The 15,585-nt window shown below is 43.3% G+C and overlaps 2 protein-coding genes across 2 annotated transcripts; both read right to left on the bottom strand.

Moving 5' to 3' along the window:
- Positions 1-1,805: 1,805 nt before the first annotated feature.
- LOC116391649 (myosin-7-like) lies at positions 1,806-3,082 on the bottom strand. Its single transcript, XM_031862438.1, has 5 exons — positions 2,918-3,082; positions 2,582-2,686; positions 2,123-2,218; positions 1,905-2,036; positions 1,806-1,829 (listed from the first exon to the last, which is right to left on the bottom strand). Exons 1-5 carry the CDS (start codon positions 3,080-3,082, stop codon positions 1,806-1,808), a joined length of 522 nt encoding a protein of 173 aa, XP_031718298.1.
- Positions 3,083-3,149: 67 nt separating this feature from the next.
- Positions 3,150-15,112, bottom strand: LOC116391445 (myosin-4-like). The gene is made up of 34 exons (XM_031862047.1): positions 14,909-15,112; positions 14,513-14,656; positions 14,036-14,192; positions 13,926-13,953; positions 13,414-13,522; positions 13,229-13,321; positions 13,076-13,139; positions 12,894-12,992; positions 12,702-12,805; positions 12,473-12,611; positions 12,273-12,391; positions 11,777-11,926; positions 11,514-11,684; positions 10,854-11,169; positions 10,449-10,522; positions 9,954-10,041; positions 9,760-9,877; positions 9,567-9,690; positions 9,360-9,496; positions 8,862-9,117; positions 8,543-8,785; positions 8,286-8,462; positions 7,425-7,570; positions 7,173-7,263; positions 6,700-7,089; positions 6,485-6,611; positions 6,285-6,403; positions 6,008-6,204; positions 5,334-5,517; positions 4,870-5,035; positions 4,662-4,786; positions 3,971-4,279; positions 3,690-3,893; positions 3,150-3,293 (listed from the first exon to the last, which is right to left on the bottom strand). The coding sequence occupies exons 1-34, from the start codon at positions 15,110-15,112 to the stop codon at positions 3,150-3,152; spliced, it is 5,316 nt and encodes a 1,771-aa protein (XP_031717907.1).
- Positions 15,113-15,585: the final 473 nt, after the last annotated feature.

Below are 15,585 nucleotides of genomic sequence, written 5' to 3'. Positions count from 1 at the left end.
AAATAATTAAATTACATTAAATCCTCCGTAAAATTAAATGATAATGTGATTTTTAATGAGTGTCGACTTGTTTTACAAGAGATGTAATTCTGTACATGTTCATTCTGTAGTATATTAGTTACTTATTGTGATTTAGTGGCTGCAGGTTCATTTAAACACAGCGGGTTGCTGTAACTTGATTCAAAAACTTTGTTCGGAAATATGAAATAATAAATCACAATGAAAAACATAATACAATTATAAAACATGTTGCATTAGAATGTTTAATCAAATGATTAAGCATGTTAATCCATTACATCCTTTAATTATTCTGGTTAAATGAATCTTTGTTCACTCATTTCCTGTCTGGTTGGATTCACAAACGTCTCATTTTACAAATCCAAGTCAATTTTTTTATGTTTCTTTCACTGTCGTCGTTTAGTTTCTTGTTCATTGTTTTAGAAAAGTAATAAATGTTTGTAAAAGTAAAGTCATTTGTGCTGTTTTCACTCACTGAACAGGTGAATATCTGTACTTCCCTTCTATATACAGCAATGAATACATAAAATCATGATAATAATAGTAATCATAATAACATACGCCTCTATCTGGATTAATACAAGAAATCAAAGAAAGGGATTTTTTTTATACTTTATTGAAATTTAGGCAACATACGTCCACGACCACAATGCAAACAGTTCCTGGAGCTCATCATTGTTCTGCATCGCTTCGTATTTAAAGCCACGATGTGTAGATTTAGAAAATGTTCTGCTTTGTCTCCCTCCAGTGGTCAACTTAAAAAAGACACTTTAGTGTGTTTCCATTCACTTGTTGTCTGCTCGTTTACAATTTGTGCATTAAAAAAATGATTGGAAAAGACAACAAATTTAAAAATATCACCAATTTTTGAAATGTGTTTAATGCTCGTCTGAGGTGAAAGTTTGTGTATCTATAAAATACAAAGAGTAACATAAACGTCAACTCAAGTTTCAACTGAAGAGCTGAAATCATCAGATCTGTTATCTGAAGATGATCTTCCTCACATTCGTGCTCAGAAACACCACTTCTGTCCACAGGGGGCGCCACAATCAACACAACGTTAAAGTTCCTCATGGTAGCTTTAAATACAAAAGTCAAAATATACTCAAAAGTACCACAAGTAAAAGTACACATTACACAGAATTTAATATTTATATTACTGGATTTTAATTATTGATGCATTAATGTGTTCATCACTTTAATGTTGCAGGTGGTAGTTTTATTTAAAATAATTATATTTTGTGTTTAAAATCTGTAAAGTAACTAATGTTGTCAAATAAATGTAGTTGAGTAAAAAGTACATTTCCCTCTGAGATCTAGTGGAGTAGTCGTATAAAGCAGCATGTAAATACTCAAGTAAAGTACATTACTTGAGTAGATGTACTTAGTTACATTCCAGCGCTTCATCGTCTTTGTTGTTTTCCATAATTTGAGTTTTTTTAAATTCCATCATCTTGCTGCGTCGTCTTCTTCTTCTGCAACACTTTGAGAGCAGCTGAGTGGACGATTAAATATTCACTCAGCAGCAGTGGATGGAACTTCATTTGCAGTTTATTTTGCTGATTTTCCGGAAATTCTGCCAAAATTTGGACTTCATTTGGATGGAAACTTGATGACTCACTTTTATTTGTCTACAAACGATAACTGAGGTCATAGAAATGGTTAAACAGACGCAGCGCTGTCATACAAACACACACATAATGGCTTTAAACGAAGAAATAAACACATAGGAGTATGTTGAACGCTATCTCATCGTCTCCAGAGGCGTCTCTGCGTCCTCTTAAGGTTTACTCGCCGCTGTCTTTCGCCTGCTGAATGAGACAAAGACAAAGACGTCATCAGTGGTGAAGAGATTCAGTTTGTAACCAGAAGCCGAACCGACTCACCTTCCCCAAGTCGCGGCTCTTGACTCTCATCTTGTTGATCTGGGACTCGGCGATGTCCGCTCGCTCTTCGGCCTCCTCCAGCTCGTGCTGCACCTTCCTCAGCTTGGTCAGGTGAGCGTTGGCCTGCTCCTCCTGTCCGGCACCAAACAGCTGATTCACGAAAAAGCTCCAAATGTGACGTGAAACATCTCAATAAGATAAAATAAATAATCACTCACGGCTTCTTCCGCCTGCCTCTTGTACGCTTTGACCTTCAGCTGGAATTTGTCCACCAGATCCTGCAGCCTCGTCGCGTTCTTCTTGTCCTCGTCACACTGAAGTTCAACAACAGGAGACAGATTATTTACAGCTGCGAGTAGGGATGGGTATCGTTAGGGTTTTATCGATACTAGTACTCTTATCGATACTGATTATCGGTTCTTTTTTATTATCTTGTGAGAGAAAATGATAATTAATTAAGAAAATAATCAACATTTCTTTATTATTCTTGTATATAAACAAATAGTCTTTCTTCAGCAGCAATACAAGAAGTTACATCTCACTCCGGAACTTGTTAAAGTACAGATAGCAGAACGGGTAACTCCGTTTTTTTACTAATTTAGAACTAAATTTCATGGGGGGGGGCATCCCCTCCTGTGAGCACGAAAGAGGAGCACGCTGTGGTGTTTAGAGGTTACCTGATAGGTGAGCTCTTTAATCCGGCGCTCAAGTTTGCGAACTCCTTTCACGGTGTCCGATCCGTGTCTTTGCTCCGTCTCCAGCTCGTTCTCCAGCTCTCGCACCTGCAAAAGAGCAGTTCAAATGAATTTAATTGATTGTAAAAGATAAAACGAGCTCTGATCATCCTCGCAGGACACGTCAATAACTTTTTGCCTGATTAAACGCTTTCAAAAACTCTTTTTCCTGAAATAAATGTTTGAATAAAGTAGCAGGTTTGTTACAGAACCAAAACGATTTGAACAAATCGATCACTCAAGCAGGATTTATTGGTGATTTAATGCACAATATTTCACCCTTGCTTCCAGTTTTTGGAGTTGTTTCTTCCCACCCTTCATGGCCAGGTTCTCGGCCTCGTCCAGACGCTGCTGCAGGTCCTTCACCGTCACCTCCAGGTTCTTCTTCATCCTCTCCAGGTGAGCGCTGGTGTCCTGCTCCTTCTTCAGCTCCTCGGCCATCATGGCGGCCTGGACAATGTAGTTAAAGTAGTGATTAGATTGCTTTTTAGTTCAGGTTGAGAATTTAACGTTAGATCCAGACACTTACGTCAGTGATGGCCTTCTTGGCTCGCTCCTCGGCGTTCCTGGAGGCTTGAACGCTGTCGTCCATCTCCGCCTGAATGTGAGACAGATCAGCCTCCAGCTTCTTCCGACTGTTGAGCAGAGTGGTGTTCTGTAAGAAAAGTTTTTACAGGAAGTTATGTTTCATATAATAGCAGCACATCGATGCCAAATACATCGTAAAATACCTCGAAGAAAAGGCCACGAGTTAGTTTGAGACAGATGATTTATCAGTCTCCTCTTCGTTGTTCCTGTCTGAACGCAACACTCACTGGGCTGTGATTGGTCTTTTTCTGATTTATTTAAATGAAAAAATTGCATCTGTTCTGGAAACGTAGCTGAATATATTGTATTATCTGTCAAAATCAAGTTCTGAATACATTTAAACCTAAAACAGATTAAGCACTTGGAGAATCATTATTTATTTAGGTATGGCGAAGGTAAATTACAACATTACCAAGATGTGTTCAGATGTAACTTTTGAACCTCGACTGTGGTGATGACCGACCTGTGAGTGGAGCAGCTGCACCCTCTCGCTGGCGTCCAGCAGCTCCTGCTCCACCAGCTTGCGGCTCCTCTCCGTTTGCTCCAGAGCCGCTCGGATCTCCTCCATCTCGGCCTGCATGAGGTTGCTCCTCCGCTCCGACATGGCGACCTGCTCCTTCGTGTCCTCGCTGTTTCTCAGAACGTCGTCCAGTCGAATCTGAACTTCCTGCATGGCAGAATAAAAGCAAAGTCTTTTTCCACCGTTCGTGCAAAAGAAAGATAAACTGTGAACGTGAATCTCACCTTCAGCTGGACTTGGATGTTCCTCAGCTGTTTCTGGGACTCGGCCGCCTGCCGGTTGGCGTGGCTCAGCTGGATCTCCATCTCGTTCAGGTCGCCCTCCATCTTCTTCTTCACCCTCAGCGCGTCATTCCTGCTCCGGACCTCGGCGTCGAAGTTGTTCTGCATGGTGTCGATTACGCGTTGGCTGTTTCTCTTCAGCTGCTCGATCTCCTCGTCCTTCTCCGCTGTCTTCTTGTCCACCTCGGACTTCACCTGGTTCAGCTCCAGCTGGACTCGCAGGATCTTGGATTCGTTGTGCTCCAGGGAGGCCTGATTCCAGATGTGACACGCGGTGATTATGACCAGAGAGATGGTGGAGTTTGTGTAAATATACACAACCGTTCAAACGTTTGGAACACCTGCTCTGGAGTCTACTCAGTGGTTAGACTGAAGAAGTTTAGACTGTGTTTAGTTCAGCTGATGTTCCAATAGTGCTGACCCTAGACCAGGGTCTAGACTCTAGACCTAAGGTTGCCCACCATTTCAACGTTTCCTCATTCAACGTTTCATATGATGTCTTATAAAGAGTTACTCTTCGTTTTTTGTGTTTGCCTACGAAAGTCCAGCAACACATGTACATTTCTGCTCATTAGAAGATCATGAAATACTTGGTTAGGTTTCGTACTTGATTAAGATGTTTTCCTCTACTTACCTCGGCCTCCTCCAGAGCCGTCTGGGCCTCCAGCTTCTCCTGTTCAGCCTGTTTCTTTGATTTCTCCAGCTCATGGATGGTTTTGCCCGTCTCGGCCAGCTGCTCAGTGAGATCCATTATTTCCTCTGGAAAAGATAAAACACCACAGATTCATTTCTCTGCTTTAAAAGCATCAGATCTGCACAGCTTTAGGAGCGCGCCGACATACGTTGCAGGTTTTTGTTTTCCCGTTTGAGGGTCTCCAGTTGTTCTAGACATTCTTCGAAGGCATTCTTCATCTTGAAGTTCTCGGTGCCCAAACAACGCACCTCTTTCACAGCCGACTCCAGCTCCGCCTGACCCTCCTCATATTTCTGCTTCCACTCAGAAACAACCTGCAGGAAGACATGAACTACGATCACTATCTTTAAGGTTTGACAGCTGAAAGCAGTTGTGTGGTTGTGAATTTACTGTTGCACAGATAAGACAGTTTGATCCATCGTCAACATCTGAACATTATCATGAATTTGATTTGTGGCCTCCAGGTTGTCCTGCTATCTTTCAAAGTGATGCCGAGCCAAGACGGCAACACAAACAGAGCAATATAAAATCAGGCAATAGAGGAAACAACAATAAAAACATTTACTAATACTACAATAAGGCTGAAACAGACTCAATTAAAGTATTTGGAACCTTATCAAAATTTCTCTGCTTCTTGTCCAGGACCGCGGCAGCAGCATTCAACCTCTCCACATCCATCATCAGGTCCTCCACCTCTCCTTGCAGCCGCTGCTTCGTCTTCTCCAGAGAGGAACACTTGGAGTTGACGGCCTCCACGGCTTCTTCTGCGTCCTGCAGACGCAGCGCCAGTTTCTTCCTGCAGGAGAACCACAGACTGTATATAAGAAGTGGACGTAGTCATCGTGACGTCACTCATTGGTTTGTGGACTGACGTTATGAAACCTTGAGTTTGGTGATTTCGCCGTCAGACCTGTCAATCACTGTGTAGCCCCGCCCTAAAGCATACCCTGCTTTATGGTCTGTGTGACTCTAAATGGACCATAATGTACTAAATGAACATCATGCTGTATTGAAGAAGACTTGAAACTAGAGATTGAGACCATAAACTCATGTTTACAATGTTTACTGAGGTAATAAATCAAGAGAGAAGTAGAGTCATTTTCTCATAGACTTCTATACAACCAGAGGAGTCGCCCCCTGGTGGACACTAGAGAGAATGCAGGTTTTAAGACACTTCCTCATCGGCTTCACTCGGCAGGAACAAAGGTTGCCGCCTGAGGAGAAGACCCATCACAAGATGACGATCGTTAGAATACATTGTCAGCTGGCGTGGAGGTTTTTCTTACTTTGCCTCCTCGAGCTCTTCGGTGCGTTGGATGGCGTCCGTCTCGTATTTGGTCCTCCACTGAGCCACCTCGCTGTTGGCTTTGGACAAACAGCGGTGCAGCTCAGCTTTGGCCTCCTGCTCCTCCTCGTACTGCTCCCTCAGCAGCTCGCAGTCGTGACGAGACGACTGCAGACCGTGAGCCAGGGCGTTCTTCGCCTGCAAAGAAAAATGAACATCAACACAAGGCTAGGTCTTCAAACTTTTATCAAAAACTTTTAATCGTGCTCGTCTCTCACCTTAACCTCCTCCTCGTGAAGTCGTTTCAGCTCCTCGATCTGCTGAATGAAAGCTTGCTTTCCCCGAGTTAGCTGCAACATTAGCGATTCTTTTTCTTCAAGCTGGCGAGACATTTCACCTGCATGACATGTGATAAAAACCATTAGCGCCGCCTCGTCTCTGAGTGTTTACTGCTCAGATACGATCAAACCTTCCTCACCGTTTTCAGTCTGCAGCCGAGCTCTGTGAGTCGACAGGTCATTTATGAGTCTCTGATGCTCCTCCTCTTTGGTTTTCACCTCATTCAGTTGATCTTCCAGCGAACGGCACATTTTCTCTAAATTAATCTTGACATTTTTAAAAAGAAGACATGCTCTTGTTACGTCTTTACATGGAAATGAACATCAAGAAATTCATGAGGACTTGAGAACCGACCTTTGCTTTGGCCGTGGTCTCCATGTTGCTAGCTACGTCGTCCATCTCCAGCCTCATCTCGCTCTTCTCCTTCTCCAGTTTCTGCCGGACCCTCTGCACGTTGTCCAGCTGCTCCCCGAGTTCGGCCGCGCTGTCCGCATGCTTCTTGCGCAGAGCGGCGGACGTGGCGTCGTGCTGCAGCGAACTCTCCTCCAGCTCTCTGCGCAGCTTGAGGAACTCGGCCTCGCGCTTCTTGTTCATCTCGGCCTGAGCGGCGGTGGCTCCTCCGGCCTCCTCCAGCCGCTCGCTGATCTCCTCCAGCTCTCTGGACAGGTCGCACCGCTGCTTCTCCACTTTAGCTCGAGCCGAGCGCTCGGCCTCGATCTCCTCCTCCAGCTCCTCAATTCGGGCCTGCAGCGGAAGAATTCACCCACTGAAGTTAGTTTAGCTTTGTGTTATCACCTTAAACCAAAGCCGGTGATTGAATTCTTCACCTGCAGCTCTTTGATTTTCTTCTGCAGCTGAGCACCAAGAGCTTGTTCATCTTCCATCTTCGTCTGCAGCTGAGAAAACTCAAAGTCTTTCCTGTGAAGTCAAGTGAATTTTGAAAATGCAAATTTCGATTTTGAAAATGCATCAGCTAGCAAAGTGAGAGACGGTGAAACCACAGTAATGTCACTTCAGACCACCGTGCGGATGGATAGGTACTAACGTATTCGTTTAACGTTTGTGGGCAACAGATTTACTTTTTCAGCTTTTCGTCCAGCTGCTGCTTCTCGTTCTCCAGATCCATGATGGACTCGTGAGCCACTTTCAGATCCCCCTCCAGCTTCCTCTTCGCTCGCTCCAGATCCATACGGACCTTCTTCTCTTGTTCCAGTGAACCCTCCAGCTGAAAACCACACAGACAGACTGTCATTACATCTTAACAAGCTACGATATACTACAGCCTCACCTGGATGTATACAGCAGAGATGGAATGAAGCTAAATACATTTACTCAAGTAAGAATTAGAAGTTCTTGTACTTTACTGAAATATTTTGTTTTCATGCCACTTTCTGCTTCTACTTTCTTCTTCTTTACTTATTAAAATGTTGCATACAAAACATAAGAAGAGGATATATAATAGTTGAGCGGTCACCGTTTTAATACTTTACATTTTCAATGCACGTAATACTTACAAACTTTTTTTTTCAATGCAGGACTTTTCACAACGTAGTATTTGTACTTTCACTTAAAGGTGCAGTGTGTACGATTTGGCGCCACCTAGTGTTGTGGTTGCAGATTGCAACCAACCGAACATCCCTCTGCTCGCTCTGAGGACATCCTCACTATAATAACTCTACTTCAGGAGCAACAGACGGCTTTACACTCTGCAGCTTACGTTACTGCAGTTTCACAAGCGTGTCACAGAACTACGGTGGCCTTCAGGGAACTAAAAACTGAAAAGGCTCTCTAGAGCCAGTGTTTAGTTTGTCCCTTCTGAGCTACTGTAGAAACACGGCGGACTCTGTGACGAGGACCTGCTCCCGATATCGCGGGCTCATTCTAAGCCTGAAAGTAAAAGATCTGCATACTTCCTCCACCGCTGACGAGCAGTGACTCACCTCGTCTACCTGCTGCTCTAGTTTGGTTTTAGCTTTGGTCAGAGTGTTGATTTTGTCCTCCTCTGACTGCAGGTCATCCAGCGTTTGCTGGTGAGCCTCCTGCAGCTCCCTCTTCTCTTTCGACAGCTTGGTGATGTTTTCATCTTGGCTCATTATTTCCTCCATCAGGTTTTTCACCTAAAGACATTATCGACACGCTGACGTGGCAAATTCCTCTTTAAACATGACGATGTTGCAAAAATGCACACGAATGTTACCTTATTTTCTACGGCGTGTTTCTCCTTCTCCACTTTGGCTAAAATGAGCTCCAAGTCGTCGATGTCCCTCTTCAGCTCGGAGCACTCGTCCTCCAGCTTCCTCTTCTTGGCCGTCAGCTCAGCGTTCACCTCCTCCTCGTCCTCCAGTCTCTCCGTCACCTCCTTCAGCTTGGCCTCCAGCTGGATCTTGCTTTTGATGAGGCCTTCGCACCTCTCCTCTGCATCCAGGAGGTTATCTGCCTCCTAATATCAGCCACCAATATTAAGAGCTAAACACTCTCAATAATAATAATCATGCCAACAATGTGGTCTAACTTACCGACTGGACTTGTAGGAGGAGGTCATTCTTCTCCTGAACGATGGAGACCATTTTCTCCTCCAGTTCCCTCCGCCGGTGTTCAGATTTGAATAAATCTTCTTTGAGTTTTGTGAAATCCACCTTTATCTGGACCATCTCCTTCTCGGCTTCAGCGCTCTTCAGGAGAGGTTTGAGCTTGAAATACAGCTTCATCCACGGCCAATGTTTCACATTCATGAAGGATCGGAAGTTGTACTGGATGCTGTAGATTGCCTCCCTGTCAAAGTAAAAGTTGGGTTAGTTTAGTGCAGGTTTTAGCCTCGGTGGTGCTATTTATAAACAAAACAAAACATCATGTCATTCTCAAACTCAAATCTTAGAATTCATGGCCCTGAACTGCACAAAACAATAATATAATGTCATCAGTAGAACTAATGAAGCCTCTTCGATGACTTATTTTCTCATTTGACTTATTATTTCTAAACCAATATGTGAAGTTGGAGCTTTTAATATCTTTACTTCCTGGCCATCATCTTCTGGTACTCCAGTCGGACGATGAAACCGCGACACAGAGCCTGAGTGGACGTCACCACCTGGGCCAACCGCTCATCCCTCATTTCCTCCAGAGCGCCCAGCAGACCAGCTTTAAAGAACACCTGAAATTAAAGGTCAATATTAACCTGTGCCGCTCGTTCAATATTTAATATCTCTACCGTTTAAACAAACCTTTGTGTGTCCGAACTTGTACTGCGTGTGATCCACGTCGATGGAGCCCAGCAGCTTCTCTGCAGCTTTTTTGTTATCGATAAACTGTCTCTCTGGAACAGCGCTGGCGTTCAGGATCCTGTATCTGTAGGAGGAATAATCGGTCAGAGTGTGACACCAAACATGAAATGTTGAAATGCAAAGCTTCATTTACCTCTGCTTAAAATCCCCGTAGAGGATCCTGCTTGGAAATCCTTTCCTGCAGATGCGGATTCCCTCCAGCACGCCGTTGCAGCGCAGTTGGTGGATAACCAGCTGGTTGTCCATAGCACCTATGGAAAGGGTAATAATTTAGTTTAGCCGTTGTTTTATAGTATGTATGTGTCATATTGAGATTATCAAAACTACCTGGTGTCTTGGTCTCATTTGGTATCAAGCAGCGCACAAAGTGAGGATGAGTGGTTCTCAGATTCGTCATGAGCTTCCCCAGATTCTCCTGTAAGAAAGTTTACAAGTGAATTATTTTTTCTTTTGTTTTTGGTTTATGTATCATGTAAAGGTTTGTACGATATCTGACAAAAATGTACTTCTCATTTTTCGTGCGTTTTCCTATGAACGCCAGCAACACGTGTTAATTTCTTTTCAAAATAAACTTCGGTCTGCACAAGAAACAACTTCTGGCTGCAAAAAACATGCCATCATGCTTAACTAAGACATTACTCCTGTTAAACATCAGCATGTGAGCATTGTTTTTGTGAGCATGTTGAAGTTAGCACGTAGCTTTAAGTACAAGCTCACTGAGCTGCTAGCATGGCGAAGACAAGTGTTTTAATTTTCGTGATTTCAGACACATTTTGACTTCAGTGTAACGTATATTTCCAAACAACAGCTCGGGCGTCTCACCCTGAACAGCGCTGACACAGTTTGGAAAGATGCCCCCTTCTTCTTGGCTCCTTTCTTGGTTGCTCCTGCTGCTGCTTCTGCTTTAATAATCACACATTTTAAACTAACACACAGTAACGTTGGTCGTCAGATGACTTTCACTTTGCATGTACAATATTTCTCTGTTTGCAACCATAAAAGAATTGCTATTCTTGAGTATATTTCCACAATTATGCTGAAGTAATTAGGGGAAAGATTATTGATAATATGGTGATTATGGCTGCTCTAGAAGTCAAAGCAATATGAAATAATCGAATCAATATATGGGTTCACCAGTTCTTTGGAGTCATAATACCGGCTACAAAACAGTATGGTGGAGAATCAAAGCAGCAGGTATATAATAGAATATTTAGGAAAACCTTCAACTGGATTTACCATCTGATCCAGAGAAGCTTGCGTATAACATGGACAATATTTTCACCGATGACTTCTGGTAGAGCTGCACCACGGAGTCGCTCACAGGGTCTTTGTTCTTGTCCAGCCAGCCGGAGACGTTGTAGTCCACGGTGCCGGCGTAGTGCATCAGCGTGAAGTGAGCCTCGGGTTTCCCTTTCACTGTTTTGGGCTTCAAGAAGCAGCTGTTCTTTCCGAGATGTTGGTCGTACAGCTTGTTCTTGAAAGAGGTGTCTGATGATTTTGGGAACATGCACTCTTCTTCAAGGATGGAGAAGATCCCCATTGGCTAGGAAACAAAGACACATTTACTGTCCTCGAGCAAAGCCAAGGTACTTGTACTTCAGGTGAGTATTATCATCTTATGCAACTTGATCTCAGAGGTACATATTCTACTTTATACTGCTATCAGAAATAATCGTAAAAAACACTTGACATTTTACTGCAAAATTAGTACTTTTAATTCTTTACCAGAATTTAATTTAGTGTACATTTTGCTGATACATACTTTTACCAAAGTAAGGTTTTGAGTACTTGTACTAAAGGATTTGAACACTTCTTCCACCACTTCACAGTTGCAACACCTTAAATTCCATTTAGGATAACGTTTCAAAGAACCACAGTGTTCGGTACCTTTTCAATGAGCTCGATGCAGGCTGCTAGATCCATACCGAAGTCAATGAACTCCCAGTCAATCCCCTCTTTCTTGTACTCCTCTTGCTCCAACACAAACATGTGGTGGTTGAAAAACTGTTGCAGCTTCTCGTTGGTGAAGTTGATGCAGAGCTGCTCCATGCTGTTGTACTGAAAACAAGAATTGTAAAGAACTATGTTTGAATATGTCATTCAGTGTGTGGAGAAGAAGAAAATACATTAAGCATACTTTGAACACTCACATCAAAGATTTCGAAGCCGGCGATGTCGAGGACTCCAATGAAATGTTGTCTGGGTTGTTTTGTGTCGAGCTGCTGGTTGATTTTCATCACCATCCACAGAAACATCTTCTCGTAGACGGATTTCGCGAGGGCACCGATGGAGTTGTACACCTGGAACGAAGTTAAAGGTTGAGCTGTTTCTTTGGACATTGTTGTATTTTTGACTGCTTAACTTTGAGGGTGTTTAGGTGAAGAGGGACATGATTAGTGAACATTTTATAGAGAGTAATCCCATAGATGGATAGAAAGTGACATAATTGTCATATTTCCTGTATAGCCTTTCTACTTCTGTTGATTGTATTCACGCTTCAAACGTCATAAAAGTATTTATTTGTGGGGATTATCTTGGAGAACATAACGTGTAAGTATCAAATATTTGTTAGACACAGAGATTATCCAGTGGAAACATCTCGCTGACTGTTCGAGGAGGGAACCAGTGCTACGCTAACTTCTTTACCTGCTGCACCTTTTGTCCTTTGGTGACGTACTCGTTCCCAACCTTCACTCTGGGATAACAGAGACTTTTCAGCAGATCAGCAGAGTTCAGGCCCATCAGATACGCTGCTTTATCGGCTTCTGCAAAACAAAATCAAAATAGATTATTGTTCTGCTTCATCTCTTGCATGACAGTATTCATTTCGATGTGTGATTCCCCACCCTCGGTGCCATCGGGCTCTGCCTGCTCCTCCCGCTGCTTCTGCTTGAACTTCATGTTCCCATAATGCATCACGGATCCGGTCAGCTTGTAGATGGACACTTTCTCTTCGGCGATGAAACCCAGAATGTCTAAGGCCTCCTGCGTTGTCGAAAATAAAAAAAACTCAGATCATAAAGCAGCTGAAAAACACGGGACGAGCTTTGTAGCGCTTCAACGGCGTCGACTCACGTCTGTAGCCATTAACTCGTCGGCGTCGTTTATGCTTTTGACGCTTATTTCTCCTTGACTGACGAAGGCAAAGTCGTAGGGGTTGGTGGTGATGAGGAGCAGATCTAAAGGGAAGGAAATCCAGCTGAAATCTCTTTGTTTGAATAAAAACGAGAATAACGCTGAAGTCCAGACGATTAATAATCAGATTACCGATCAGTTCAGGCTTCTTGTTGCAAGTAAGCTGATAGAAAATATGATAACTCCTCTCAGCCGACAGCTGAAATGTCACTCGTGATTTCTCCAGCAGATCTTTAGGGAAGAAAATTCTCAATTAACTGTTTTTGCAGCGTCATCATTTGTTAATATTCAATACAAAATGTGTAAAAACTCACACGTTTCGATATCTGCAGAAGCCAGTTTGCCAGTCGTGCCAAAGTGAATTCGGATGAATTTACCCTGTTGAACAAAACAGTAGCACCTTTTACTCTCTTATGTTGGACAAACTCTTCGTGACTAAAGTGAAAGTCCGTCAGGCTGGGACTCACAAAGCGAGAGGAGTTGTCGTTCCTCATGGTCTTGGCGTTCCCAAAAGCTTCCAGCAGAGGGTTGGCCTGGATGATCTGATCCTCCAGAGTCCCCTAACAAAACAAAACTGTAAATGTGACCCCCGCTCATCTCTGGAAAACAATAACGTACATCCACAACTTGTCCAAAGTCGTCCCGAGCTCACCTTCATTTTACTGCTCGTCTCCTTTTTCTTGTCCGCTGACACTGCGATCGTTGCAAAATACTGAATGACGCGTTTGGTGTTGACAGTCTTTCCTGCACCAGATTCTCCACTTTACAAAAAAACACAGTTTTTAACAATATTTGTAACTATTTTATGTGTCAATAAAGTGCTGCAGGGATGACGTATTTTATTTATTAATTAGGAAGTTAGCATCGAACTGGTTCCCTGAACAAAAAGCGAATAGGATGTTTACATAGGATTTTGGATTATTACATTAAATAAGGTGTCAAACAAAAGTTCATGATGCTTCCGACCTTTTTCATTCGCATCAAATACTGACGCTCTGTCACGCTCTGTCACCCTCTGCGTCAAATACCGACGTACAAGACGTCCTTAAGCATATTTAAAATGCAACAGGCTTTCAAGTAATTTAAGTATTTTTTAGACGCCCCGCGAAAATACTACGGGAGTGTGATGACGTAGTAAATAAACTAAATATCGGCTCAACTTACGTGATGAGTATCGACTGATTTTCACGATCTGAGGACATAAAAGCAGAAAGACGGTGAAGAGAGTTGATCAGATCATTCGTCTGCGTTGATATTTGAGCTCTCTGGCGTACCGGTAAGCATGAACTGGTAGGCGTTATCAGAGAGGGCGAAGATATGAGGGGGAACCTCCATCCTCTTCTTCCCTCTGTAGGCCTGAACCACCTCCGGGTTGTAGACCGGCAGCCACTTGTAGGGATTCACAGTCACGCAGAACAGCCCAGAGTACGTCTGCGTGGAGGAGAAGAGACATTCATGTTCCCCAGAGGATGAATCTTACTGACTTGGGTGACCGGCATAGTACTCAATGACGAATAAATCAAAGGAGCATTCAGATGTAATGAAAGTGACAATCCTTTTTCAGTTAAATCAGTTAAAAGATGATATCAAACTCTCTTACTGAGCTCGTTCAAACAATACTTCATTGTGGCGCTGCATTGGAAACAAGTGGAACAATCTCACGTCACATATTTGAAAGAATACCAAACTTAAGGTTCCAGTGTTAAAGCTTCTCCCTGTTTGAATCTGGACGTATCTGCTGAGAGACTCACGTAGATCATCCACGCTGCGTATCTCTCCTTCAGGTTGAACAGCACTGCCGGCTCGTGGAGGTGTGTCATCATCACCATGTCCTCGATCTTATCAAACTTGGGGGGGTTCATGGGAAACACCTGGTCCTCCCTGACGGTCAAAGTCTGGAAAACATGAAAAGTCTTGGAACAAATGTCGAAACCAGAAACTTGATATTCACTAATGAGCTTTAAAAACATTTAATTTCTTAGAAAATAAAGTGCAAAAAGCTCACAAATGTCTCTAAATTCTTCAGATTTTCTTACAAACTCAAGATGCATGAAACCCTTTCACATAACAATATCATAAACATATCCCCTGTCTGTGTTCAGTAATAAAAAGGTCAGGTCATGAGCACAACCCTTCAGTCCACCCACTCTGTCGTCCTCGGTCTTGACGGTGACTTTCCCGTCCTCCTTGTTCTGGACCTCGGCCTTCGCGTACAGCTCTTTGTCATCGCTGACGAAACACGCCGTCTTGCCGTCAAACGGCCGAGCCTGGGCCTCGATCCTCTCCTTCTCAGACTTGCGGAGGAACTGGGCAGCCGGCCCGAAGATTGACATTTCCCCATCTGTGCTCATTTTCTCCTCTTGAATCAAAGAAAAACTCCACCGTCAGCCTCTCTTCAGTTCATTCATGCATGTGGATGCTGATCTAAACATACTCACCTCACTTACTGCTCTAATACAGGAACGCTGAAGATTGAACTCTACTCAGGAGAAATAAACACATAAAGTCTCAACTTTTCCCTAAAATACAACAATCCTGCTGTCAAAGAACGGAGGACTCACCTTCTTGATTGCGTTGCAAAGAACAACAAGCAGTTGCACTGCTCCTTTTTATACCTCAGCATGTCCTCTGGTGTGAAGCCTCCTTCCTTTAAATGGACATGTAGAGTCACACGAACCTGCCGCTCAGCGTGGACGAGGACGGCTCATTGATTAAGATGCAGCCGGTTATAAATAGAGTGACACCAAAGGGTGGCACATACATACAAAAGTGCCCAACATACAACAGTAACAGCATTAAGACCAGATGTAAAATAAACACAATA

This window comes from Anarrhichthys ocellatus, unplaced genomic scaffold, assembly GCF_004355925.1.
Source record: "Anarrhichthys ocellatus isolate YVR2014 unplaced genomic scaffold, GSC_Weel_1.0 scaffold26, whole genome shotgun sequence".
NCBI classification, from domain to species: domain Eukaryota; kingdom Metazoa; phylum Chordata; class Actinopteri; order Perciformes; family Anarhichadidae; genus Anarrhichthys; species Anarrhichthys ocellatus.
The sequence above is the reverse complement of the archived record's forward strand: the minus strand, read 5'-3'. Positions and strand labels throughout refer to the sequence as shown.

Excerpts from the sequence above, each read along its gene's own strand:
- LOC116391649 (XM_031862438.1), bottom strand. The coding sequence starts at position 3,082 with ATGATGGCCGAGGAGCTGAAGAAGGAGCAGGACACCAGCGCTCACCTG. Across the intron at positions 2,687-2,917 it reads TCCAAAAACTGGAAGCAAGG|GTGCGAGAGCTGGAGAACGA; the intron begins GTGAAATATTGT and ends GCTCTTTTGCAG. Across the intron at positions 1,830-1,904 it reads AGAGCCGCGACTTGGGGAAG|CAGGCGAAAGACAGCGGCGA; the intron begins GTGAGTCGGTTC and ends TGTCTCATTCAG.
- LOC116391445 (XM_031862047.1), bottom strand. The coding sequence starts at position 15,112 with ATGAGCACAGATGGGGAAATGTCAATCTTCGGGCCGGCTGCCCAGTTC. Across the intron at positions 12,806-12,893 it reads CAAGAAGCCTGAACTGATCG|ATCTGCTCCTCATCACCACC; the intron begins GTAATCTGATTA and ends CCTTCCCTTTAG. Across the intron at positions 3,894-3,970 it reads ACATCCAAGTCCAGCTGAAG|GAAGTTCAGATTCGACTGGA; the intron begins GTGAGATTCACG and ends TCTGCCATGCAG.